The following is a 26,789-nucleotide window of genomic DNA, read 5'->3' as shown; positions in this document are numbered from 1 at the left end:
TTAGTGGCTAATTCGTACAAATTCGTACAAGTTCAGTCGTACGAAATTGTATGATTTTAAAAAGGAGGCATGGCACCCAACCCCACCCCTAAAGCCAACCGTCATTGGGGGATGAGCAAATCGTACTAAATTGTACGAATTAGATTGTACATATTCATACGATTTAGCCACTAAATGAAAAAGTTACAAATTGCCGTGAGATTGTGTTGGTTTTACGAAGCGGATGTTCTAATCATAGACTGTAAAATATATGGACGCAGTATCTGTGACGTCACCCATAGGTTTCTAAAGAGCGCAAAAGAAGTCACAAGTAGGCGCGGCCAACCGTCACCATTTTGTTCGCGCGTCATCACACCCACGGCGGAATACCAAACAAGGGCAAAGAGGCGGAGAGTGAGCGGAGCTACAGACACCTGCTGGCATTTTGCTTGGACCTGGTTCAGACACACTTTACTTTGGGAGAACGCTCAATACTTTATCACCTTTGACTCATTTGTATTCTGACCACTTGTGCTTGGTTGTACACTATATCAATAAAGTGTTTAGACTTTTAAAAACACTGCTGTAATACATTGAGCCACTAAACATTGTTCTTATGACGTTTTTCAACAGGAGGAAAACGCAAATTACTTCCAAACACTTCAGATATAGTCTGTGTTAGTTAATGTAAGACTATTGATGAAATCCAGCATAACACTGTATGACAACGCTTCAGATGACTGTTCTAGAGCCTACAGCTAATCAATCTGTCAGATTCTGGAGTGCATTACAGCTCTAAATATAAATATAAACGATAAAGGATCTTAAATAAAACAAATGCATGTATAGAGATGGTATATAAGTATATAACTTTACTCACATGGGAAACGGAGGCCACGTGAATGGTTTGTGAACACAATTAAGTGCACTCAGCATGCCATGCCATCTAATAATTGTAGGAAACAAGTCCAAAAGGCAGTTGACTGTGTAAAGCCACATAAAACAACACAGAAATACGATAAATATGCCGAGTTCAGTGGCTAATCTGCAGGATTCAGCTGAGGTGACGGCGACCAGTGAGACCTAGCTGTCACTCAAGTGGCCACTCCCTTAATTATGCAAACTTAATATAACTTAATATAAAGGAAATGGATGAGTTATAAAAAAATTCACCCCCTCACAGTTGACATGAAGGGTAATATTAGCTGTATTGACCAAAATCTTTTTTTGTACCAGGCTGTAAACACCTTTTTTTCTGCTGTAAAGTTGGTCATTCTAACAGTGGGCTCAATTGAAATTTGCTCTGTTTTGGAGCCAGGAGCGGCCAGGACTAGCGGAATTTCGGATGAATTGCAGTTTTAGTTACTTCCGTATTGGCTTCCTGAGGGAGAGCGGGAGGTTGCCGCTTGGCTCTAATGTTAGCAGTAGCCTAACATTAGCATATTCCAAAATGTCCTGACACCTAACAACATTATATTAGTTTCTCAGTACATTTGAATCACTATAAAGTACTATAAATTTGTCTTTCTAGGGAATGTTACTTGTATTATGGTGATAGTGTTTGTCGACAATTTGCAGGGATGGACGCAAGTCTGTCAGTATCAGGCAAACGTTAGCATTGTCCAACATGTCCTACACTTTAATGCTGGGTTTCACACAAATTGATTTGTGTTAAGACAACATGAAGGAGTTTAGTTTACTTATTAGTTTCTACAAATATAAGTGAATTATTTTTAAAAAGATAGAATAGGATAGAAACAGTTATAGAAACAGCAAATGTCCTTTTTTGAGTGTACTGTGCCTTTAATGATGATTTGGGGAGGGGGGAGGGGAAGCTTCTATAAAAAGAAAAATAAACTGTAATGCTACAGTAGTACTTGTTTCTCATTTGACTCACCCCCCTCTGTTTTTCTTTTTCAGGGAAGTGTGAGTGCAGTTAGAAACTACAAAGAAGTACGACTGAAGACAATCACCATCTTATAAACTGAAGGATGTATGTATGGATGTATGGATAGATGAGAGACACTGCTGCTGAAGGTGTAACTGTGATTGTTTTGAGAGGGACGGGTGTTACTCTTCTTCACCTTTGGTCTTCCCTCTCCACCGGCCCTGTAGCATGTATTGACCTCTCATCGCTCTGGCATGAAACTCTCCGACTGCAGAATGATTTCCCTTTTCCCTAAAGACGTTCAAGCTCAATGGCATTTGTGGCACTGGTCAGGACTCTGCCAGTTAATTACAGACACACACACACACACAACCTCTGAATAAACACTCAAACAGGTCAAATATTTCAGTAACACTTTAGTTTAAGTAACAATTCACACCATTAACTACTGGCTTATTACCTGCCTTTAATGAAGATATTAACTGTTTATGAGTACTTATTAAGTAGGATCTTATTTTACATCCTTAATACTACTCGATACCTAACTATTCATAAGCAGCAAATAAGTCGTTTATTGAGCTAAAAGTCTTAGTTGATGGTTTAATAATAGCTTGTTAATAGTGTGAATTGTACATTAAAATAAAGTGTGACCAAAATGTCAAGATGTAATACAAGCCTTATCGTACACATAAACAGGGGTTGGACAGTGAATCTGAAACGCCTGGTTTTAAATCACAATTATTCATTAGCATGGTGTAGGGCCTCCTTTTGCGGCCAATATAGCATCGATGCATCCTGGGAATGACAGATTCAAGTCCTGCACAGTGGCCAGATATAAATAGTGGCCAGATGACAACCAGATGCTGGTGGATGAAAACGTTTCCTGACTGGCTCCTCCAATACACCCCAAAGTGGCTCAATAATATTTAGATCTGGTGACTGTGCAGGACATGAAAGATGTTCAACTTAACTTTCAAGTTCATCAAACCACTCTGTCACCAGTCCTGCTGTCTGTATTGGTGCATTATTATCCTGATACATAGCTGCGCCCTTAGGAGTGTTTGAACTTATGAGTGCGCATGGTCCTCCAGAATGGATCGGTAGTCCTTGGCAGTGACGCTGACATCTAGCACAAATATAGAGCCTAAGGAATGCCATGATATTGCAGACCAAACCATCATGAATCCATCCCCATGATTCACTTTGGGTATGCAACAGTCTGGGTGGTACACTTCTTTGGGGCTTCTCCACAGCGTAGCTCTCCCAGATGTGGGAAATACAGTAAAAGTGGACTTATCCGAGAACAATACATGTTTCACATTGTCCACAGCCCAAGATTTTCACTGCTGGCACCATTGAAATTGACATTTGGCATTGGCATGAGTGACCAAAGTTTTGGCCGTAGCTACCCAGCCATGTTTGTTGACCCTGTGGAGCTCCCAATGAACAGTTTTGGTGGTAGCAGGAGAGTACAGGTGCATATTTAAATCTGCAGTGAGGTGGTGAGCACATCCTGGTTAGCACAAGGACATCTCTTTCAGACAGCTTCCTCTTGCGTCCACATTATTTCTTTCTTGTTGGTATGCTGACAATACCTCGGATAATGTAGCTCATGATCCATCACAAAACATTTCTGTCTTGGTCACAGATGCGTCAGCGAGATGCACGCCAACAATTTGTCTTCTTTTAAACTCTGATACGTCACCCATAATGTTGTGTGCATAGCAATATTTTAAGCGAAGCTATGCTATTACTCTGCTAATTAAACCTTCACACTCTGCTCTTACTGGTGGAACACTAAAAATTGGACAGTGTTTCAGTTTCAGTTTTAGTTTTCGTCCAACCCCTATATATATATATATTGTCATTGATCCCAGTTGTAAAATCAACAAATTATAACTTGACTTCTGCTTGATCATTTGGAAAAGTGGCAGAAGGTGGATTTCTCTGATGAATCATCTGTTGAACTGCATCCCAATCATCACAAATACTGCAGAAGACCTATTGGAACCTACATGGAGCCTAGATTGTCATAGAAATCAGTCAAGTTTGGCGAAGGAAAAATCATGGTTTGGGGTTACATTCAGTATGGGGCATTACAAACCACAGGAGAGGGCAAATTCTCCAGCAGGATAGCGCTCCTTCTCATACTTCAGCCTCCACAATAAAGCTCTTGAAAGCAAAGAAGGTCAAGGTGCTCCAAGATTGGCCAGCCCAGTCTCCAGATATGAACATTATAGAGTATGTCTGGGGTAAGATGAAGGAGAAGGCATTGAAGATGAATCCAAAGAATCTTAATCTCTGGGAGTCCTGCAAGAACGCTTTCTTTGCCATTCCAGATGACTTTATTAATCAGTGTTTTGAGTCATGTCAGAGATGTATGGATGCAGTCCTCCAAGCTCATGGGAGTCAGACACAATATTCATTCTTTCTCCACTGCAGCATGTCTTTATATTCTATAATGTACATTATTTTTGTTAAGGGACAAGACCTTTGCCTAGGCAAAGTCAGGCCTTACTGTCCTAATTAAATAATAAAAAAATGAGGCATGATCATATTTTATTTTGATCAAATAAGCGTAATCTAGAGGCCTTTGCCTTTCATATAAGCCATTTCTGATGCCAAATACTCAAATAGAAGTCAAGTTATTAATTGTTGTTCCCAAAACTTGGAAAGGCGACAATACTTTTGTTAGGTAATATATATATATATATATATATATATATATATATATATATATATATATATATATATATATATATATATATATATATATATATATAATTTTAATAAATTTATTTTACATCTGGAAGAGTACCCTAAAATAAGTAGATGGATTTCCTCTTACTTCTTTGAATAATATAACAGATTACACAGCTGACACTCATGCATTCTGGGTACTATTTAGCTTCATTTATTACAAATTTGTTGAAAGAATTTGTCTAGAAACATAGCTGACTTTACAGCAGCATTGATAGATTTGGCTTAAATATGGTTAAGATGTTTTATTATTTATCATTGTGGTGTTTCCATTATTTGGTTCACCTCCTCTACACGAGCACTCACAGTTCTGGTCTTTTCAGACACTGGAGTCCACCTGGGGCGAAAGATGAGTGCTATCTCCAGACAGTAGCTGTTTTCTTGAATTATTTTGTCCCGCTCTTTACGCTTCATTGAACTGATGGGGGTCTTTTAGGAGAGAATTCTTTTAGAACTGCAGTTTTGGACAAAGGCGGGCCTCTTGGGGACAGCTATGAGTATGTACAGTACGTTTCAAACGCGCTGTCCTACACACACACACGCACGCTTTTAAAACACACAGACACACTCTCCCTCCTACAGCCTTTCCAGGAGTGCATGAGTAAACAGATTCAGTTCTGCTGTGTTTTATGCGATTGATGAATTGTTCTTATATAAGGTGCTTTTTATAATTGGAGATGATTTATCTGCTGGCCTCCATCAAAGCGTATTACGAAATGTATATTTAAATACATCACAATCAGCGGCTGCTTTTGGCAGAAACCATCATCTGAAGAGGGTTTCCTGGCAACAGTCCATCCTCTGAAATGAGTTCATTTATTTGTGTTGTTTTTAGAACATCCATCTTGTTTTCATTTATATCTATAAATGGATTTTTCAGTTCTCATCGTATTATGAGGTGTATTGGCTCTCCTTTTTTCCCAGTTTAATATGTAAGTACATTAACACCAAATAATAAAGTCTTAATTAGAGCCAGCTAATCCAATTCACTAACAATTATGCAATTTTTCAGTTAATATGAAAGACGTACACGCAAATGTTGAGGCATATTGATAGTTTTCATGTGACGTCACATCATTTTTATTTCATATATTTAAATTTATGGATTTGTTGCCAAAAAGTAGCATTATTGACCCAAAACGATCTATTTTACTTACACAGCAGGGAAAATAAGTATTCAACACGTCACTATTTTTCCAAAGCAGGCTCATTCTGAAAACTCGTCTCGTGGACGTTTCTGGAGACCGCGAAATACATCCTGAGAGGTACGTATTTTTGCAGTTTTTGTTTTCGCAAATCCACGAGAGCCCGCTGTGCGCTTTTTTGTATCTCAAATGTCTCTCACAAGTGCCGTTCGCGCCCGCGATGTTCACGCGTAAACCCACTAGAGGACGCTGTCAAACGACCGACTGTCTGACTGACTGAATGATTGCCTGTGCGATAGGTAGGCCCACCCGGAGTCTGTGTGCACACAGTTTCGCAGATTTTCCACAGATTTTCTGCAGATTTTTAGCCCATCTTTAATTCTATTTATTTGAGTAAATGTGTGTAAATCTTTATTCAGTTTTTAAATTAATTTTAGTAATATTATTGACTAATGTGAAAATGTTCATCTGATTTATTTACAATGCAGTGTGTAAAGTCATTTAAAGTCATTTACTAGATCTATTATATGAGAGACTTTCTTTATTTACCAAATAAAGTGAATCTAATTGGGCTTGCATTTTAATCATTAAATAAAAGTTAAAAAGATATTATTTTTTATTTCATATATTAAGGTTTTAGTTATGATACTCCCAAAATAATTCTGCAGAAATCTGCAGACTTTTACCAAAATTCTCCACAGAAATAGCAAAAAACGTCCGCAGATTTCGTCTGGCCCTAGCGATCTGCCAATTGACTGACCCACCCACTTACTTCCCAAAACCCAATCAAGAATTTACAAAAGCCATTTAGAAAAAGAAAAGCTATCGTCTGATTTTTACCGTGTTTTTCAATTTCAAATGCCTCCGGCTACATAATTCGCAGTCTCCAGAAACGTCCACTATGTTTTCAGAATGAGCCTGTGTTGTATTTTTCTCAGAAAGCATATTTGAAAAGTGCTGTTGTCTTAAAATGTTCCCCGGATGTTGGTAGCAACCAAAGAAATCCTTTCATGAAAAGAAAACAATCTAGTTCAATTTAAGTTGTGTAATAAAACGAAATGACACCAGGAAAAAAAGTATTGAACACATGAAGGGAGGTGTAGAAAGACATGGCATGCCCAGACAGCAGCTGCAATCTCTCAGATGTTATTCAGCAACCCTCTGTCCTTCCTCATTGTAAATGAATATCAGCTGCTTCAGTCCAGCATCTACGTTAGCAGGATGATGAAGATGAAACCATTTCAGCAAGACACTGATCCAAAAATCACACATTTTTTCCCAGATTTGTTTTGTTTTATTTTTATATTAGTATTATTTGTGTTTTTACCAAAATCTGGTTCAATTCCATGTCAACAACTCCATTAGAAATATTATTCCCAAGAAAAAACATGACATGTTCAAAACTTATTTTCCCAGCTGTACTGTATCGATCAATATACTTGTATACTTTTTATACAGTTTCCATTCTAATTTAAGTAAAATACAGTTTGAATTAAAATGCAAGTATGAATAGTATGAATCTTAAATGCAAATATTAATATAAGCAAAAGATAGGGACATCAAATATAAAAGCAGGCATTTGCATGCTATAACGACATCACCAATAATTACATTTCTGAGGAATATCCACAAGATAAATGTAAACATCGCTGAATTGTAGCTCTGACAGGGACATGGCAGTTTTAAATGACTCAAATATGGCTGCAATTGTCCACAATTTACAGTTTGTAATCATATCTTGGTTTTGTTCTGTCGATATGCAAAACAATTATTTGTAGCTAGAAACATATGGAAATTTGACCGGTTTGTGCTGCATTTCTATGAAGATCCCATTGTAGCTGCCATTATGGTTCATTGTTTTTTCCCTGCCAGGTCTCCATGTGACTAAAATTATCAACTGTAGTCCTTTGATTAAGAACAACCTACCTTTTATTTAAAATATGAAAAAAAAAAAATTAAAAAAGGTACCCGGCCAAATGAATGCAATTAAATATGCTGTATGAACATGTGTAATTATGGGTTAATTATAATATATGTAAACATACGGTTTGTTTATGGACTGCATAGCATCTCATGCACAAATACACTGATTAGCAGGTTTCATGAGTGACTCATCTTTGATATTAAGCAATGTTTGATTTGAAACGAAAAGATAAAAATTATACAGAGGATGTGTGTGTGTGTGTGTGTGTGTGTGTGTGTGTGTGTGTGTGTGTGTGTGTCTTATTATGTGCTTTACGAGGACACAAAATTATATAATGACATGGTATAATGAGATAAAAATCATACATAATGGGGTCTTTTGACTTTGAATTTGGTACAGGTTTGCTGTAAGGTTTAGGGCTAGGCAATAATACGCACATTTTTCACAGTATAAATCACATTAAGTCCTCGTAAACCTGTGTGTCTGTGTGTTTATGTGCTTAACGAGGACACAAAATAGTATAATGACATGAAACTCATACTTAACGGGGTCTTTTAACTTACATTTGGGGTTAGGTTATAATGAGCACATTTTTACGGTATAAAACATTACACCTATTGAAAGTCTTTGTAAACCTGTGTGTCAGTTTCTGTGTGTGCGTGTTCATGTGCTTTACAAGGACACGGAATTGTATAATGATATGAAAATACTTAATGGGCTCCTTTGACTTAAATTTGGTACAGGTGAGGGTTGGGGATAGGCCATAATAAGCACATTTATTACAGTATATTCATTACGCCTATTGAAAGTCCTTGTAAACCTGTGTGTGTGTTTATGTGCTTTACGAAGCCACAAAATTGTATACCAACATGAAAATCATACTTTAAGGGTCTTTTGGCTTAAATTTGGTACAGGTTTCCAGTGAGGGTTGGGGTAAGGGTTAGGCCACAATAAGCACATTTTTACAGTATAAAACACATTATGCCTATTGAGAGTCCTCGTAAATGTGTGTCTGTGCGTGTTTATGTGCTTAACGAGGACACAAAGTTGTATAATGACATGAAAATCCTACTTAAGTTATTTTGACTTAAATTTATTACTGGTTTCCTGTGAGGTTTGAGATCTGGGTTAGGATTAGGTCATAAAAGCACATTTTTTACTGTATAAAATACATTACACCTTTTGATAGTCCTCATAAACCTGTATGTGTGTTTATGTGCTGAACGAGGACACAAAATTGTATAATGACATGAAAATCATACTTAATGGGCTCTTTTGACTTAAATTTGGTACAGGTTTCCTGTGAGGGTTAGGACATAATAAGCACATTTTTTTACAGTATAAAATGCATTACACCTATTGAGAGTCCTTGTAAACCCATTTTTGTATTTTTTTTGCTTTATGAGGACACAGCATTGTTTAATTACATGAAAGTCATACTATACGGGTATTTTGACTTACATTTGGTACAGGTTTCCTGTGAGGGTTGGAGTTAGGCAACAAAAAGCACATTTTTTACAGTATAAAACACATTATGTCTATTGAGAGTCCTCGTATACGTGTGTCTGTGCGTGTTTATGTGCTTAATGAGGACACAAAGTTGTATAATAACATGTAAATCCTACGTAACAGGCTAATTTGACTTAAATTTGGTACAGGTTTCCTGTGAGGGTTGGGGTTATGCAACAAAAAGCACATTTTTACAGTATAAAACACATTATGCCGATTGAGAATCCTTGTAAATGTGTGTCTGTGCGTGTTTATTTTCTTAACGAGAACAGTTGTATAATGACATGAAAATCCTACTTAACAGGTTAATTTGACTAAATTTGGTACAGATTTCCTGTGAGGTTTGAGGTCGGGATTAGGGTTAGGCCATAATAAGCACATTTTTTACTGTATAAAATACATTACGCCAATTGATAGTTCTCATAAACCTGTGTGTGTGTTTATGTGTTTAATGAGGAAAGGAAACTGTATAATGACATGAAAATCATACTTAACTGGGTATTTAGACTTAAATTTGGTACAAGTTTTCTGAGAGGGTTGAAGTTAGGCCATAATAAGCAATTGTTTTACAGAATAAAACACATTACGCCTATTAAGAGTCCTCGTAAACCCATTTGGTGTCCATGCTTTACGAGGACACATAATTGTATAATTGAATGAAAATCTGAATTTACGGGTCTTTTGACTTAAATTTGGTACAGGTTTACGTGAGGGTTGGGGTTAGGCCATAATAAACACTTTTTTTTTTACAGCATAGAACACATTATGCCTATTGAGAGTCCTCGTAAATCATATTTAAAAATGTGTCTATGTGTGTGTGTGTAAGCAAATGCAGTGATAGCATTACGTGAAAGCACAATATTTATATACTGTATATACACATTAATATAGCATATAACATGACACGTTTGTCTCAATCTTCATTTAAATGCAAACTATTTTTCCCTCTTTTGTGCCAAGAGTTTTATTTTTAAAAAGCATGTTTTTTTGCCATTAAAATGAAAATTATAACAAATGAGAAACCTGTACTTTTCTCTATTTTTTGACTACCTGGTTCTTTGTTTTTTCTATAATATGTGAGCAAATGTTAATTGTATTTAACACTTTTCTTTGGGTGTTGTTTTAAGTATTATGTGTGAAGGCCTGCTGGTTATACAATATGTTGAATTTTATTGATGCTGCAATTTATGTAAAAAAAAATGTATTTAAACATTTTGAAAGATTCTTAAAGGTACAGTTCACCCAAAAATGAAATTGTACTTATCATTTGCTCTCCCTCAAGTGGTTCCTTTATGACTTTCCTTTTTCTGTTAAACACAAAAAAAAAAATATTTTGAAAAATGTTAGTAACCTGTAACTATTGACTTCCATAGTATTCCATAATATATCAACGGTTGCAGGTTATCAACAATTCTAAAAACAAACAAAACTCATTGAGTAAATGATGACAAAATATTCCCTTTTAAGTGAACTATTCCTTAAAATCTTTGAAGTTAATATTTGTTTTTCCAACTGTGTTTAATTACGCAACTTAAAGGCATAGTTCACCCAAAAAAAAGAAAAAAAATTGACTCAATATGTACTTGTCCTCGGTTAACTCCAAACTTTTTTGAGTTTATTTTTGTCTTTCAAAGAAAGATATTTTGAAGAAAGCTGAAACCTGTAACCACTGACATCCACGGAAAGGCAATCACTCTGGAAGTCAATGGGTACAGGTTTACATCATATATTCTTTCGCGCTCAACAGAAGAAACAAACTCAAATAGGTTTTGAACACGAGTGAGTAAATGATAACAGAACGTTCAGTTTGGGGTGCACTATCCCTTTAAATACACTGTAAAAAATGCTGGGTTCTACACAATCGATTTGTGTTGGGACAATATGAAGGAATTAAGTTAATTGATTGGTCACTTTATTTTGATGGTCTGTTGAATTTAAGTTACATTGCATCTAGATGCCAACTAATTGTCTTGAGATTATAAGTAGACTGTAAAATGGTCATGGCACCGCCCACTTTCGGTTCAGGTCTACCTCAGAATTTTTTCAAAAGATGCAACATTATAGGCGTGGAGCTCCGCGAGCAAAGAGCAGGAGAGGGCGTGGCCAGCAGGGGAGAAGGAGGGGAGGAGGGGAACAATGTTGTCAGCTCACATAATGAGACACAAACTATGAGGAGATGCATGATTTTATAGTTTAGAAAGCTAAAATGCAAAGAAATCAACAGTCATTTAATGCCCTGCTACATTTGTTATTCGTAATTTCAAATACAGACAATCACAATTTATATCATTATAAAGATAATCGTGTTCATATAAACACTATAAATGAGGACTTTTCCCTCAATCACCAGGTCTGAATGCAGACTCTGTGCAGCAGGTCTCTTGCCCTGTCTATTTTAACCATTAGACCTGCTGGTAATCTAGAGCAGCGGTGTCAAACTCAATTCCTGGAGGGCCGAAGCCCTGCACAGTTTAGTTCCAACCCTGCTCCAACACACTTACCTGTAGGTTTCAAACAAGCCTGAAGGACTCAATTAGTTAGATCAGGTGTGTTTAATTAGGGTTGGAACTAAACTGTGCAGAGCTGCCGCCCTTTTGGAACTGAGTTTGACACCTGTGATCTAGAGCAGTAGTTCTCAAACTTTTTTCATCAAGTACCACCTCAGAAAACAATTGTCTCTCCAAGTACCACCAAAATGAGCAGTATTGAAATACAATAGCGTAGTAGGCCCAGTAAAGCAGCTACAACTCTGCACAGTTAAAAAAACGTGGCAGATTACCTCAGAAATATAGGCTTTATGTCATATATCGCATATAATATACATCATTTTTGATACATTTTTAAATGTGTGTAGCATGTACATGACATACATCATTCCTCCGTGTACCACTAGAAGGAAGCCTGCGTACCACTAGTGGTACACGTACCACAGTTTGAGAACCACTGATCTAGAGGATTTAGGCGAACACAGCAGCACGGCAATGTGTCTAAATGTGAACGAACTCCTGATAAAAGACAATGTCCGCCATTTCCAATTCTTTTACTGCTCTCCCGACAAAAATGCTTGCTGGACACAAACAGCTTTGCTGAATCGGCCCTGACAGCATCGCGGGAAAAAAAACATGCAACAGACCCTGTGGATCATGGAAACAAACACAAACGAGTCTTCATGAACAGCTAAATACTGTGTGCTGTGGGTCCGTGTCTCACAGCTTGGCACTGGCAGGTCTGCCTTGCCTTCGGAAAGCACACGCAGTCATAAATAATTAAGAAGCCGGCTCTTCTCATAGGATAAGAAAACCCTGCTATGAATAATAACGAGGAACCGACGCATCATCTTGGCACTTGCAGTTTTGCGCTACGTCGCCAATTTTGATCCCGCCCCAAAAATCATTTTAAACCCAAAAGCTGAAATTAGCTGACAAAAGCTCAAAATGATCCAGTTTTCCCCTCAATTAAAGCTGACAGGTGCTAACATTGTCTTAACTGATGCTCAACACACTCAAATCTGTTAAAATCTCAACAAAAAAAAAAAAAAAGTACTCAAGGATTTCGTGAATCTTTAATTTGGGGTTTGGGTTAGGGTTGGTGTTAGTTGACATGTACTTGCATAGTTTCTTATAGTCAGTTAAATGTCTGTTTAGCAGCAGATATTAAGCAGACAGTCTACTAATACTCAAATGCAACATCAAAATAAACTTACCAATTTATTAGTTGAAAAAAAATAAGTGGATTGAACATAAAACAATTAAGTTGTCCAAAAAAAATCTCTAAAATTGTGTTTTTTCTGCTCATTTTAATTAAGTATTTTAAACAAAACACAAACTTGTTTTTTTAGAGTGTATAAATTGAAAACAAAATGCAAAATAGACTTTAGAAATCTTCACTTTACGATGATGCACGTTGCAAGTTCACATGCACTCATCATCTCACTCATTTTCTTGTCAGCTTAGTCCCTTTATTAATCCGGGGTCACCACAGCGGAATGAACCGCCAACTTATCCAGCATCTGTTTTACGCAACGGATGCCCTTCCAGCTGCAACCCATCACTGGGAAAGTTCACATGCACATTCGCTTTAATTATCTGGAAGCTCTCGGATGTATTACTATTGAGGTCATGTCTCAGAATTAATGACTTTTTACTGACACAGGGTAAGTAGATATCAGTCTGGGCGATTCTCTCCGTCTCTCCTACAGCCAAATGGCTTAAGATTATGCTAATAAACATCAACACTTGAGTCTCCATCCAATTACTGGATTGTTTTAAAGCTTGTCTTTATGGATAAATAGCAGAAGTGTGCCAAATTACATCCAATCCTCTTTATCCTCCCGATGCCCACATGCTCAGGGTTGCCCTTTATAGTCAAAAAGGGTAGAGTGCCACCTATTGGTACGCAGCTTTTAACCTGCCCTGTACACTTAATCCTCCCTTGTCTTGTGCCAAGTTAAAAGCATGAATGCATGTTCACAGTCAGACATGCAACTAAACCCAATAGTATCTGGCTGCAGACCTGCACATGCACTCAATAGAGATAGCGACGTCACTGTGAGGGATAGGGTCAGGGTGAGGGGTACACATTATAAGTGTTCATGTCTGAGAGTGCGAGTCTCACTAAACCATTTGTCCCATACTCTGTTTGATTTCTAGTAGAAGCGATCCGTAACATATTTGGGTTTCAGCTACATAAAATATATGTCAAATATGCAACATATATTTTGAAAAATATTGGAAATATGTAAGCTTTAATGAATATCATACACACATATAGTATATTTAAATATTTTTACGTAATTTTTTATTCTAAAGTCTGAAACAAAAAAAGAAATACATAATATAAAACTAATATTTATAATTTATATATACTGCATATTTTAATATTTAAACATACATATTTTATTATTTCAAAAACAATGTTTTAAACCATAAAGCAGAAATAGCTGTTTACATATTGTATGTACATCTGTGTCAAAATATATATTAGCTATAATTACCCTACCATATATGAACACACACACACACACAGAGTATATTTTAATATTTTACTTACTTTTTATTCAAAACACTAAAAATAAATCAATATTTTCAATATTTTTATTTATATTGCAAAAATGGCTGTTTACATATTTTATATATGTATATGTGTCAAAATGTATTCATTCATTTTCTTTTCGGCTTAGTCCCTTTATTAATCAGGAGTCGACACGGCGGAATATACCACCGTCGAAATGTATATTAGCTATAGTTTTTAATGGCCATATATAAACACACACACACACACACATACACACACACAAACACACACACACATACTATATTTTAATATTTTTACACATTTTTTTATTTCAAAGACTAAAAAGAGGAAAGAAATAATAATAAAATAATAACAATTATTTATACATATTGCATATTTATATATTTTAACAAACATATTTTTATTCCAAAATTCAAAAATTCAAAGTATATAGCAGAAATGGCTGTTTACATATTGTATATATGTACATATGTGTCGAAATACATATTAGCTATAGTTACCTTACTATATATAAACACACAAACACACACATATAGTATATATATATATATATATATATATATATATATATATATATATATATATATATATATATATATATATATATATATATTATTTCTAAGACCGAACAGCAAAAATGATAGATAGATAGATAGATAGATAGATAGATAGATAGATAGATAGATAGATAGATAGATAGATAGATAGATAGATAGATAGATAGATAGATAGATAGATAGATAGATAGATAGATAGATAGATAGATAGATAGATAGATAGATTATTAGCCCCCTTTTTTTTCTTTCTTTTTTAATTAATTCCTAAATTATAATTAACAGAGCAAGGAAATGTTCACAGTATGTGTGATAACATTTTTTCTTTTGGAGAAAGTCTTATTTGGGCTAGAATAAAAGCATTTTTTAATTTTGTTAAACACCAATTTAAGGACAAAATAATTAGCCCCTTTAAGCTATATATTTTTTTAAAACAAACCATCATTATACAATAACTTGCCTAATTACCCTAACCTGATTAGTTAACCTAATTAACCTTTAAATGTCACTTTAAGCTGTATAGAAGTGTCTTGAAGAATATCTAGTCAAATAATATTTACTGTCATGGCAAAGATAAAATAAATCAGTAATTAGAGATAAGTTACTAAAACTATTATGTTTAGAAATGTGTTGAAAAAAATTTTCTTTCTGTTAAACAGAAACTGGGGAAAAAATTAAACAGGGGCTAATAATTCTGACTTCAACTGTATTTATATATAAATATATACACACACTGCATATTTTACTATTTTAAAAGGTTGAAAAAATATACATAAATCAAATATGGGTCTACATGTCATATACATATACATGTAATTTGCATTTATTTCCATAGATCAAATTTGTACAAAGAGATGGCTGCCAAAGAGGTGCAGAAATCGGTTCATTCAGAATAATCTGTGGATGAAATACTAAATTACCATAAAAAGTGTTGATTTTAAAGAACTCTGTGACTTTGGCAAGATTTCCAAAATCCCCCAATCAAAAGTCAGCTGCCACAGCCTTTTAGACTCCTTGCATATGTTTTATGATTTAGGGATTTAGTCTCTCTTTTTTTAAGCACCAAAATTAGCTCAGCTCTGCTCCAACAGCAGACTGTCACATGCCACGTGATTCACTCTGCATTCTGACGTAGCAAAAGCAGTGACTAGAGCGAGAGAGAGAAAGAGAGAGAGAGAGGAGAATAAATAGAAAATCACGCATGCAGAATCACGGCACGCTCTTGTCTCTCAAATGCCAAACTGCCATTCAATAAACACAACTACGCAAACCGGCTCAGACTAGATCCGTATATACCAGACCATAAGTGAATGTTCCCCTTATTTACTAGCTTTACAACAATCTGTCACTGTTTGACCATACGTGTGCAATATTAACCAGTGATTCCTATCCACGGGTGTGTGTATACTTCAGGGAGTATATAGTAATATCAATGAAACCCATGATAATGTGATAGGAACATATTTCTGGTTCATTTTGATAAAGGGATTTTTTTAAAGCCACAGTGATGTGTTTTGGGAATCACCAAAGCTGACAAATCTAGGACAGTCTTGTGAGATTTTTTTTTTTAGCGAAAGGCACTTCATTTGATGTGTCATTGCTGATTTTGAAGATGACATGCAAATCATGACGCAATATGGTTGAACCAAATTGTGGCCATCAATGAATGTTCACGAATAAAAGTCTCTTTTACTTTATTCTTCATATTCAATTTAACATACAGTTGAAGTCAAAATGATTAGACCTCCTTTCTTTTTTCAAAAATTTACAAATATTGTTTAACAAAGCAAGGAATTTTTAATAGTATTGTCTATATTTTTTTTTCTATTGAAAGACTTATTTTTATTTTGGTTAGAATTAAAGCAGTTTTAATAATATCAACAATGAAAAACATTTTATCAAATATCTATCTATATATATATATATACACACACACGCACACACACACACACACACACAAGCCACTTTATTAGGTACAACTGCTCGTTAACGCAAATTTCTAATCAGCCAATCACATGGCAGCAACTGAATGAATTTAGGCATGTAGACATGGTCAAGAAGATCTGCTGCAGTTCAAACCGAGTATCAGAATGGGGAAGAAAGAGGATTTAAGTGACTTTAAATGTGGCATGGTTGCTGGTGCCAGACGGGCTGGTCTGAGTATTTCAGAAACTGCTGATTTACTAGGATTTTCACGCACAACCATCTCTTAGGTTTACAGAGAATGGTCCGAAAAAGAGAAAATAACCAGTGAGCGACAGTTCTGTGGGAGCAAATGCCTTGTTCATGTCAGAGGAGAATGGCCAGACTGGTTTGAGTTGATAGAAAGGCAACAGTAGCTTAAAGTACATTACAACCGAGGTCTGCAGTACAGCATCTCTGAACGCACAACACGTCCAACCTTGAGGCAGATGGGCTACAGCAGCAGAAGACCACACCGGGTGCCACTCCTGTCAGCTAAGAACAGGAAACTGAGGCTACAATTCACACAGACTCACCAAAACTGGACAATAGAAGATTGGAGAAATGTTGCCTGGTCTGGCGAGTCTCGATTTCTGCTGCGACATTTGGATGGTAGGGTCAGAATTTGCCGTCAACAACATGCTAGCATGGAACATTTTTGCCTTATCAACGGTCCAGGCTGGTGGTGTAATGGTGTGGTGGATATTTTCTTGGAACACTTTGGGTCCATTACTACCAATTGAGCATCGTGTCAATGCCACAGCCTACCTGAGTATTGTTGCTGACCATGTCCATCCTTTTATGACCACAGTGTACCCATCATCTGATGGCTACTTCCAGCAGGATTACGCACCATGTCATAAATTGTGAATTATCTCAGACTGGTTTCTTGAACATGACAATGAGTTCAATGTACTCAAATGGCCTCCAAAGCCACCAGAACTCAATCCAATAGATCACCCTTGGGATGTGGTGGAGCTAGAAATTCACATCATGGATGTGCGGCCGAAAAATCTGCAGTAACTACGTAATGCTATCATGTCAATATGGACCAAAATCTCTAAAGAATATTTCCAGTACCTTGTTGAATCTATGCCACGAAGGATGGGGTTCAACACAGTGTAAGGTGTACCTAATTAAGTGGCCGGTGAGTGTTTTATGTACTGTCATTATGACAAAGATAAAGTAAATCAGTTATTAGAAATGAGTTATTAAAACTATTGTCTTCAGAAAAGTCTTCTCTCCACTAAATACAAATTGGGGAAGAATATATGCAGGGGGGCTAATAATACCTTTAACTATGTGTCCAAATGAATAAATATTAGTACAAATGTTGTTCACTGTTTTATTTAAATGATTGCTTTCTAATAACCAAAAGCCACCTCTGTCAATCAGTCTTTACATTTACTGAAAGAAAAAAAGGCCTGTTAGTTTCATTCTAGAAGGAAAACTGTTCTAATTAAAAACTCTCTTGAGTTTCTGCTAAAAATATTGCTAAGGTCACTTAAAAATGACCTTCTTTGATTTGTGTTCTCATTTTAGCTTGACTCTTAAACAGCAGATCTATCTATCTATCTATCTATCTATCTATCTATCTATCTATCTATCTATCTATCTATCTATCTATCTATCTGTCTGTCTGTCTGTCTGTCTGTCTGTCTGTCTGTCTGTCTGTCTGTCTGTCTGTCTGTCTGTCTGTCTATCTATCTATCTATCTATCTATCTATCTATCTATCTGTCTGTCTGTCTGTCTGTCTATCTATCTATCTATCTATCTATCTATCTATCTATTTGTCTGTCTGTCTGTCTGTCTGTCTGTCTGTCTGTCTGTCTGTCTGTCTGTCTATCTATCTATCTATCTATCTATCTATCTATCTATCTATCTATCTATCTATCTATCTATCTATCTATCTATCTATCTATTTGTCTGTCTGTCTGTCTGTCTGTCTGTCTGTCTGTCTGTCTGTCTGTCTTTCTGTCTTTCTGTCTGTCTGTCTGTCTGTCTGTCTATCTATCTATCTATCCCAATAGCAAAGAATTCTGGCCAAGGTTTGGCATGAGGCTGGCACAGCAGGTATTCGTCCGGCACTGGCATACAGCACGTGGGCCAAACATGGCCCAGGTTTGGCCGAGGTGGCACCATCTTACAGACGGCACTCAAGACTTGGCCCATATCTCAAATGTAGTATTTTGCCTGTCTGGCCTATCTTGACCCACTTTTAAAATACATTTGAATTATTTTTGAGAAAAGTAAAAACTCCATCAATCAGGTCGCTTCAAGAAAAAGCACAGCCATAAAGCGAAATGCTTCATGGTTTATAAAATAACATTGCAGTCGTGACACACCAACACATCTGGCCCATTTCAGGCCCAGTTATGGGTTATTAACTTGGCTGAGACTTGACCCAAATATGGTCCACATTTGCCTCTTGTATGGAAGCAAAACTTGGTCCAGTCATGTACCGTATTTCACTGCACATCCATCCATCCATCCATCCATCCATCCATCCATCCATCCATCCATCCATCTATCGTTTGTCTGTCTGTCTGTCTGTCTGTCTGTCTGTCTTTCTGTCTGTCTATCTATCCATCTATCTACCTACCTACCTACCTACCTACCTACCTACCTACCTATCTATCTATCTATCTATCTATCTATCTATCTATCTATCTATCTATCTATCTATCTATCTATCTATCTATCTATCTATCTATACCTACCTACCTACCTATATACCTATCCATCCATCCATCCATCCACCCACCCACCCACCCATCCACCCAGCCAGCCAGCCAGCCAGCCAGCCAGCCACCCACCCACCCATCCATCCATCCATCCATCCATCCATCCATCCATCCATCCATCCATCCATCCATCCATCCATCCATCCATCCATCCATCCATCCATCCATCCATCCATCCATCCATCCATCCATCCATCCATCTATCTATCTATCTATCTATCTATCTATCTATCTATCTATCTATCTATCTATCTATCTATCTATCTATCTATCTATCTACCTACCTATCTATCTACCTATCCATCCAACCATCCATCCATCCATCCATCCATCCATCCTGCCATCCATCCTATCTATCTAATTAAAATCATTGCACAAAGATAACAACGTAGAGTATTAATAGATACAATGTGCCAAAGTAAAACTCCAGTAGCAATAGTGTTTCCCTTTCAGCTCTGAAATGTAATGCTGTGTCAGTAGCTGATGCAACGAGAACTCCAATTTAGTCAGTTCATTGTTCAGTTATTATGCACTATGTTAGACACCAATGTGTCTGTATAAGCCAGGTGTACTATGGTACTCTGCTCTACAAGATGAAGAAAGCATCACATTCAGTATTACCACATAGTCAAAACTCAGACTGATAGGTCTGGGAAATTTGGCGGCTTTATATGATCAAGCACCGCCCACTATGTTGTTTGACTGACAGGTTAACCAACCAATCGTGTTTAGTTTAGTGTCGCGCCATGTTAAGGGGTCTACAAAATAAATATGTGCACATCATTCATTCGTGAACGTCTTTCAAAGTTTACAACAACAGCTAATCAATATCCTTATTGATCCGTTGACAAAATATATAGGAAATCAGTAGGGCATGTATGTACTGAATTATTGAATGTTGCACTTGATGTGATCATGTCATAGGATTTGATGTAGGCATCTCACAGTGCAAGTCCTCAAGCATTCCCTAAGCTAAATAATAGTATAGAAAGTGATTCTGCAGAATGCTTTGTAGATGGTAACTTTGGTGTGTGTGTGGAGCTTCTTTTTGTGTCCTGCTGTTTGGTGGAGGCCGCAGAGGCTTGTTTCATCAGGTTAAGAATTCCTTGATCAATATTGCAGTGTTATGATATTGTGGGTTGCTGCCCAGGTATCTAACAGTATCTAACTATTGTAAGTATTTGCTTTTCTATGGTGAAAACAGATATAATGAGACCTCAATTAGCATACCACCTAAGTCTTCAGCCCTATTCAGACTATTTTTCCAAGCGACATTTCATTAATATATTCATTCATTTTCCTTCAGCTTAGTCCCCTATTTATCAGGGGTCGCCACAGCGGAATGAACTGCCAACTATTCCAGCATATGTTTTGCGTAGAAGATGCCTTACCATAAACCATACACTATGGCCAATGTTGTTTACCCAGTTCACCTACTATAGCGCATGTCTTTGCACTGTGGGAGAAACTCCACACAGAAATGCCAACTGAACCAACCGGGACTCAAACCTTTTTGCTATGTGAGGACAGTGCTAACCACTGAGCCACCGTGCCAACATAAATGTACTCCAAACGATATTTGAGTTACAGTTATTTTCAGTCGAAGTCTGTGTCTGTGTTTTCAGCCGATGTCCCGGACGAGCCCCCATATGTTACAACCGGCTCAAAGTTGCAACGTTAGAGAGACAATACAGACCCGGTAAATTGAAAAGAGAAATGATTTACTAACCCAAACATAACTAACAAAAATATTTAAAGCAATTAAAGTCAGTATAAATGGAAGTCAGTAGTGAAAAGCATGTGTATGGTTGTGAACTGATGATCCAAAACAAACTAAAATAAATCAAAACGCCAGGCAGAGACGTCCGGCTAATCGAGCTCTCCCTCAGAATGAATGTTGAATTCTTTATAGGCACCACAATAGATCTGTCACGATTACCAGCAATCGTAACACCCTAGATTGCTGGATTCACTGGATTGCGCACAATCACTTATAGACTACAAATCTGTCATTGTTGGACTACATTTTCATACATGCACTCTGCTCACACACACATGCTTCCTCATTTTGACTGGTTACATACTCACCACCGGAGGATTGTCAAAGACTGATTACACACACTATTTAAGCAGCACACACACTCACTCCTATTGCCTATTGAGTCTTGTTTACGTCAGTGACACTACAACGCATTCCCTTTGTCTTGTTTTTCTGAGTTTACCCTAGCCTTGTTTTGTTTATTCAGTTATCCCTGTCTGCCGCCTGCCTTCCGACCTCTCACCAGTTATTCCGACCATGATTCTGGATTGTCTTTATACATCTGTTTGCACCCGTGTTGACCATTGCTTACCTGGCTGCCCAATAAACCTGCATGTGGATCCGAACTCACTCCCCTGGTTACAAGACCGGTCAGACAGCCGTTGTAGATAACCATACCATTTCAAAATTCATCTACACTAAGGGTGCTTTCACATCTGTAGTTCGCTTCATTTGGTCCGGACCAAGGGTAATAAATGATACATTGTTGCATCTTCTGCCGTCTTTGGGTTGTTTTCACACCACACTGCTGGCTTTGGTCCGAACCAGTGTATTAAATACAGTCTTGTATTAATATTTTCGGTTTTAATACTCCTGCATATAATTTTTAACTGTACCTAAGCTAAACATCCTCTTATACTGTTCAAGTTTGGACTTTTTGAAAAGCTTACTCGCTGTACAAATCGATCGTTGACATTTTATTTTAATATGAGTACAACATATTAACGTTTTAAGAGGCTTTAACATTTTTCTCCCAATTTACATAAAATTTGCCTATGGAAATTATTCTGCCTCAGACAAAGACCCATAAATTTACTATTCCAGGAAGTTAGCTTCTAATTGGTCAACTTTTCATGGAGGGTGGATCCGAACCCATAAGTTAGGACCAAGCTAAACTCTCTTCTCTCTTCGCACTCTCTCTTTTCAAACTCTCCTGGGACCTCCCTTGGCTCTCTCTGCTCTGAAACACGCTGCCTGGGAGCTCCCCCTATTGCACCGCCCAGAATCCTCTTTGCCCTCGTCAGCTTGAAACTACAACCTCGTGACGAACAAAGAGCAACATCAACCACGTGCTCAATAACGGAAGCTCGGACATCACAAACAGACCACAAGTATCACCTTTCTCCCAACATCTTAACTAGTGTGAACTAAAATACAACCCTAAAGAGACAATAGAGGGGTTATATTAAATTTGATTACGTTTGGTTGCTTGGTTTGTTCTCACCTGCCCAAACGAACCGTACCAAAAGGGGAAACGAACTCTAGTGCGATTCAATCAAACTAAATAAGGCAGGTGTGAAAGCACCCTCAAATGATACACCAGCATTTCAGCATTTTCACTCTAAAGTTACTGAAGTAGTGTGGGTCAAAATGTATGTTTTCAAATGAAAATGCTTCTTTAGTGTAGATTTAGTATTTAGGAGGAGGGAATCAGATCCGAAGCTAGTAAGCTGAAGGCCTTAAGACCGTTCCCAACGACATTATGAGTGCATTATGTTCTTTGTAATATTGGGATAATATCACTGATTTTATCTCATTTGTCAGAAGAGCCACTCCATTACATGCCCTCATGAAAGAAAGACATGAAGGCCATGGAAATGGTGTGCGGAGTGCCAGCATGTTTTTGAGGAGTTAAGTGAGGCTCTGCAAAAAGCTTCCATTTCCGTGCTACCAGACTTCATTTAACCCCTTTGAAGTGCAAATATGTGCAAGCAACATGAGGTTGAGGGCTGTATCATTGCAACTGTCAGAGAAGGGAGATTCAATGTGAATGCTTAATTTGCTTGTCATGTTTACTGCAAGGAGCTGAAACATCATAATTTGGCCGAAAAGGAGCATCTATCCATATTATTTAGATACTTACCAACATTATTGTCAATACCAATATTATTGAGATACTTACCAAAACCAACATTTTGAGATACTTACTGACCATGTGTCTGCGACCAGGATGTTTAAAGTCCCCCTGAAGTGAACTAATTTCAAGAGGAGCACGTGCTTATTCTGCGGCTGGTCCCACATTAGCTAATGCATGATCCACCAATCAGATGATTCCAGAGTATCTTACCTTAGCCATCTTCAATTTGAAGAATCCCCCCTTCCACCCCTACTTCTTCCCTTTTCTTTGACAAGGCAGCACGGAGGCCCAGTGGTTAGCATCATTGTCTCACAGCAAGAATGTCACTGGTTTAAGTCTTTACTTGGCCATGTTGGCATTTCTGTGCGGAATTTACTTGTTCTCCCCGTGTTTGCGTGGGCTTTCCCTCGGCTCTTTGGTTTCCTCACAGAGCGTGTTGGAGAGGATCTGCAAGGAGGAATGGCAGATGATTCCCAAATCCAGATGTAAAAAACGTGTTGCATCTTTCCAAAAAAGACTTATGGCTGCATTCGATCAAAAGTGTTTCTACTAAATACTGAGCAAAGGGTCTGAATACTTAGGACCATATGATATTTCAGTTTTTCTTTTTTAATAAATCTCCAAAAATGTCAACAATTCTGTCTTTTTCTGTCAAAATGGGGTGCTGTTTGTACATTAATGAGGGGGAAAAAATACCTTAAATGTTTATAGCAAATGGCTGCAATATAGTAAAGAGTAAAACATTTAAGGGCGTCTGAATACTTTCTGTACCCACTGTATACTTTCAATACTATATATGTGTGATGGGCATGTAACATTAGTTCAATGGTCCGCCTGCCATGCACCAGGCTCCACAGTTTGACATTTACCTATCAGCTGGGAGAAAACTAAAAAGAGCCAAAGGGATGATCAAAACACTTCAGCCATTCTAGGATGCTTCTAGGCTTATCCAGGCAAATCCAAAGCACATCCATTATGTCATATACAGTATAACAACTTCCTGTTACGATGCATCCGAAACAAGCATGAGTCTCAGGCAATACTCTATGCATTTCGCTCACAACAAATATTTAATTGGACACTTGGGTCATATAAAACTGTGTGGAGACTACTTAATGGTGTGCCAGAAATGCATTAGGATGTGTGGAATCTCTGTAAATTATGCCAAGTCTGCTAAAAATCGAAGCCTATTCGCTGGTGATAGCCTAGTGGGCAATGTGCCGACATATAGTGCAATTTCACTGCAGGCGTCCCGCCTCTTGGACCTTTCTGATGCCAGCCCCCCCCCCTCTTCCACTCCAACTTTGTTTCCAGTAAATATACTGTCCTATTATAATAAAGGCAAACATTTGCAATTGCCTTGATTTTCAGTGTGAACCATCAACATTGAGATGTGAATGGCTAAATTCTAATTCTAAGATAATCAAACTCATACTTAACACACTAGAGGACAAGAAGGAACTGAATGGCGAATGATTAATAATATGCACTATAAAAGTGCATATTAAAGGAGACCTATTATGCGAAATCACTTTTATAAGGGTTCGTGTAGCAACAATGTGCTAATATTGCCAGCCTCCAATGACATAAATGTAAAAACTCAACTTTTTATAATCACACTTGATGAGCGGCAGAAACACTTTGCTTGACATTCTCCCTTTGTACATCTCATCAGAGGGGGAAACCCCCACACATTAGTAGCAATCTAGTAAGTAAGTATTGTGTATTTATATAGCACATTTATCGTGTATGGCCGTACACCCAAAGCGCTTCACAATCATAAGGGGGGTTTCTCCACACCACCACCAGTGTGCAGCATCCACTTCTATGATGCAACAGCAGCCACAGGACAATGGCGCCAGCATTTGTTGAGAGACAGTGATAGAGACAACTCGATGGACGGGGATGATTGGTAGGCCATGATTGGTAAGGGCCGGTGGAGGGAATTTGGCCAGGACACCAGGGTTACACCCCTACTCTTTACGAGAATTGCCATGGGATTTTTAATGACCACAGTGAGTTAGGACCTCTGTTTAACATCCTATCCGAAAGACGGCACTCACTGACAGTATAGTGTCCCCTTCACGATACTGGGGGCATTAGGACTCACACAGACCACAAGTTGAGCAACACCTGCTGGCCTCACTTAAACCATTTCCAAAGCAACCAAGTTATTCCATGTGGTCACCCATCCAGGTACTGACCAGGCTCAGCCCTGCTTGGCTTCAGTGAGTAACAGGTCTTGGGCTGCAGAGTTTTCACTTGATAAAGATAATGTCAGCAACTTAGAGATTTATAAACATGGAGGCCTTGTTGCACAAACGAACTGCAATCACTCAGGACTTGACCTGGACTTGGACCGCAATGACTTAAGACACGACTTTGACTTGGACTGCAGTGGCTCGAAACTTGACCTGGATTTGGACCATAATGACTCAGGACTTGACCTGGACTTGGACCGCAATAACTTAAGACAAGACTTTGACTTGGACTGCAGTGACTCGAGACTTGACCTGGACCTGCACTGTAGTGACTCAAGACTTCACTTGGACCTCAGTGACTCAAGACTTGATCTGGACCATAGTGACTCAAGAATTGACCTGGACTTAGACCGCAGTGACTCAAGACTTGACCTGAAATTGGACTGCCATCTTCCGAGATATTTTCAGTTTTTCACAGAGATAACTTTAATCCTGTCTTCAATCTGCCACTACAGTAATGCACAGGTGTTTGTAGCCCCGTCTCCTTTAGAAAAAGTGCACAGTCTCATTTTAATTGAAAGCGATAGACACTAAAAAAGGCACAATTTGGATCAAAGCCTAAAGGGTGCAGTTTAAAATAGTTCTGAAAAATATGTCTGGGGTATTTTTTGTTGAAACTTCACAGACACAATCTAGGGACATCAGAGCCTTATTTTGCATCTCCTCAAAAAGGGCATGCTAGGTCCTCATTAAATGTCAAAATACTATTGATTTTTGATTCATGTAAAAGTCATTGCGTTTCATATTAATCAAGCAGCATCATTTCTGAACAATGTGTGTAAATAATAACAAATGACATTTGTTTATTTTAACTTTGACCTTTTCCATCTTTGCCTTTGCTGCCAAAGAGAAAGTAATGGTGTTTTGTGACAGTCTCTCTGTTAATGATGCAGTTCATGTAGTCCATCTGGCTGTAATGAAAAGCAGTGGGCGTTGCACTGGTCATGGTAGATTAGTGCATGAGGTCAGTATTCACACAGAATGAAATGAGATGCACTGAATGATGGAAGAGGCTGTTTCCTCAGAACACTGCAGTGTCAGTACCTGGCTTGACCTGGCCAGTTTGGGCACCAGTCCCACTCTATTCTGCTCTCCCAGCTTCTCTACAGGCCCTAACACAGTCAAACTGTCT

The 26,789-nt window shown here is 37.7% G+C and overlaps 1 protein-coding gene across 2 annotated transcripts in view; it reads left to right on the top strand.

The window, feature by feature from the left end:
• gabra6b (gamma-aminobutyric acid type A receptor subunit alpha6b) overlaps positions 1-8,313 on the top strand; it is a 45,963-nt gene extending 37,650 nt beyond the window's left edge. The window contains exons 10-11 of one of the 2 annotated variants that reach the window (XR_015520746.1): positions 1,900-3,423; positions 6,663-8,313. Coding sequence is in view for 1 of the 2 variants with exons in the window: in XM_087301949.1 (XP_087158075.1) it covers positions 1,900-1,909 (10 nt within the window). In the remaining variant the exon portion in view is untranslated. Of the gene's footprint in view, positions 1-1,899; positions 3,681-6,662 lie in introns of those variants that run through there. The other variant, XM_087301949.1, reaches the window with a different exon arrangement.
• Positions 8,314-26,789: the final 18,476 nt, after the last annotated feature.

The sequence above is a fragment of the Danio rerio genome, chromosome 21, assembly GCF_052040795.2.
Source record: "Danio rerio strain M-AB ecotype USA chromosome 21, GRCz13ab, whole genome shotgun sequence".
NCBI lineage: Eukaryota > Metazoa > Chordata > Actinopteri > Cypriniformes > Danionidae > Danio > Danio rerio.
Note: the sequence above shows the minus strand (reverse complement) of the source record. Positions and strands in the feature narration are given on the sequence as shown.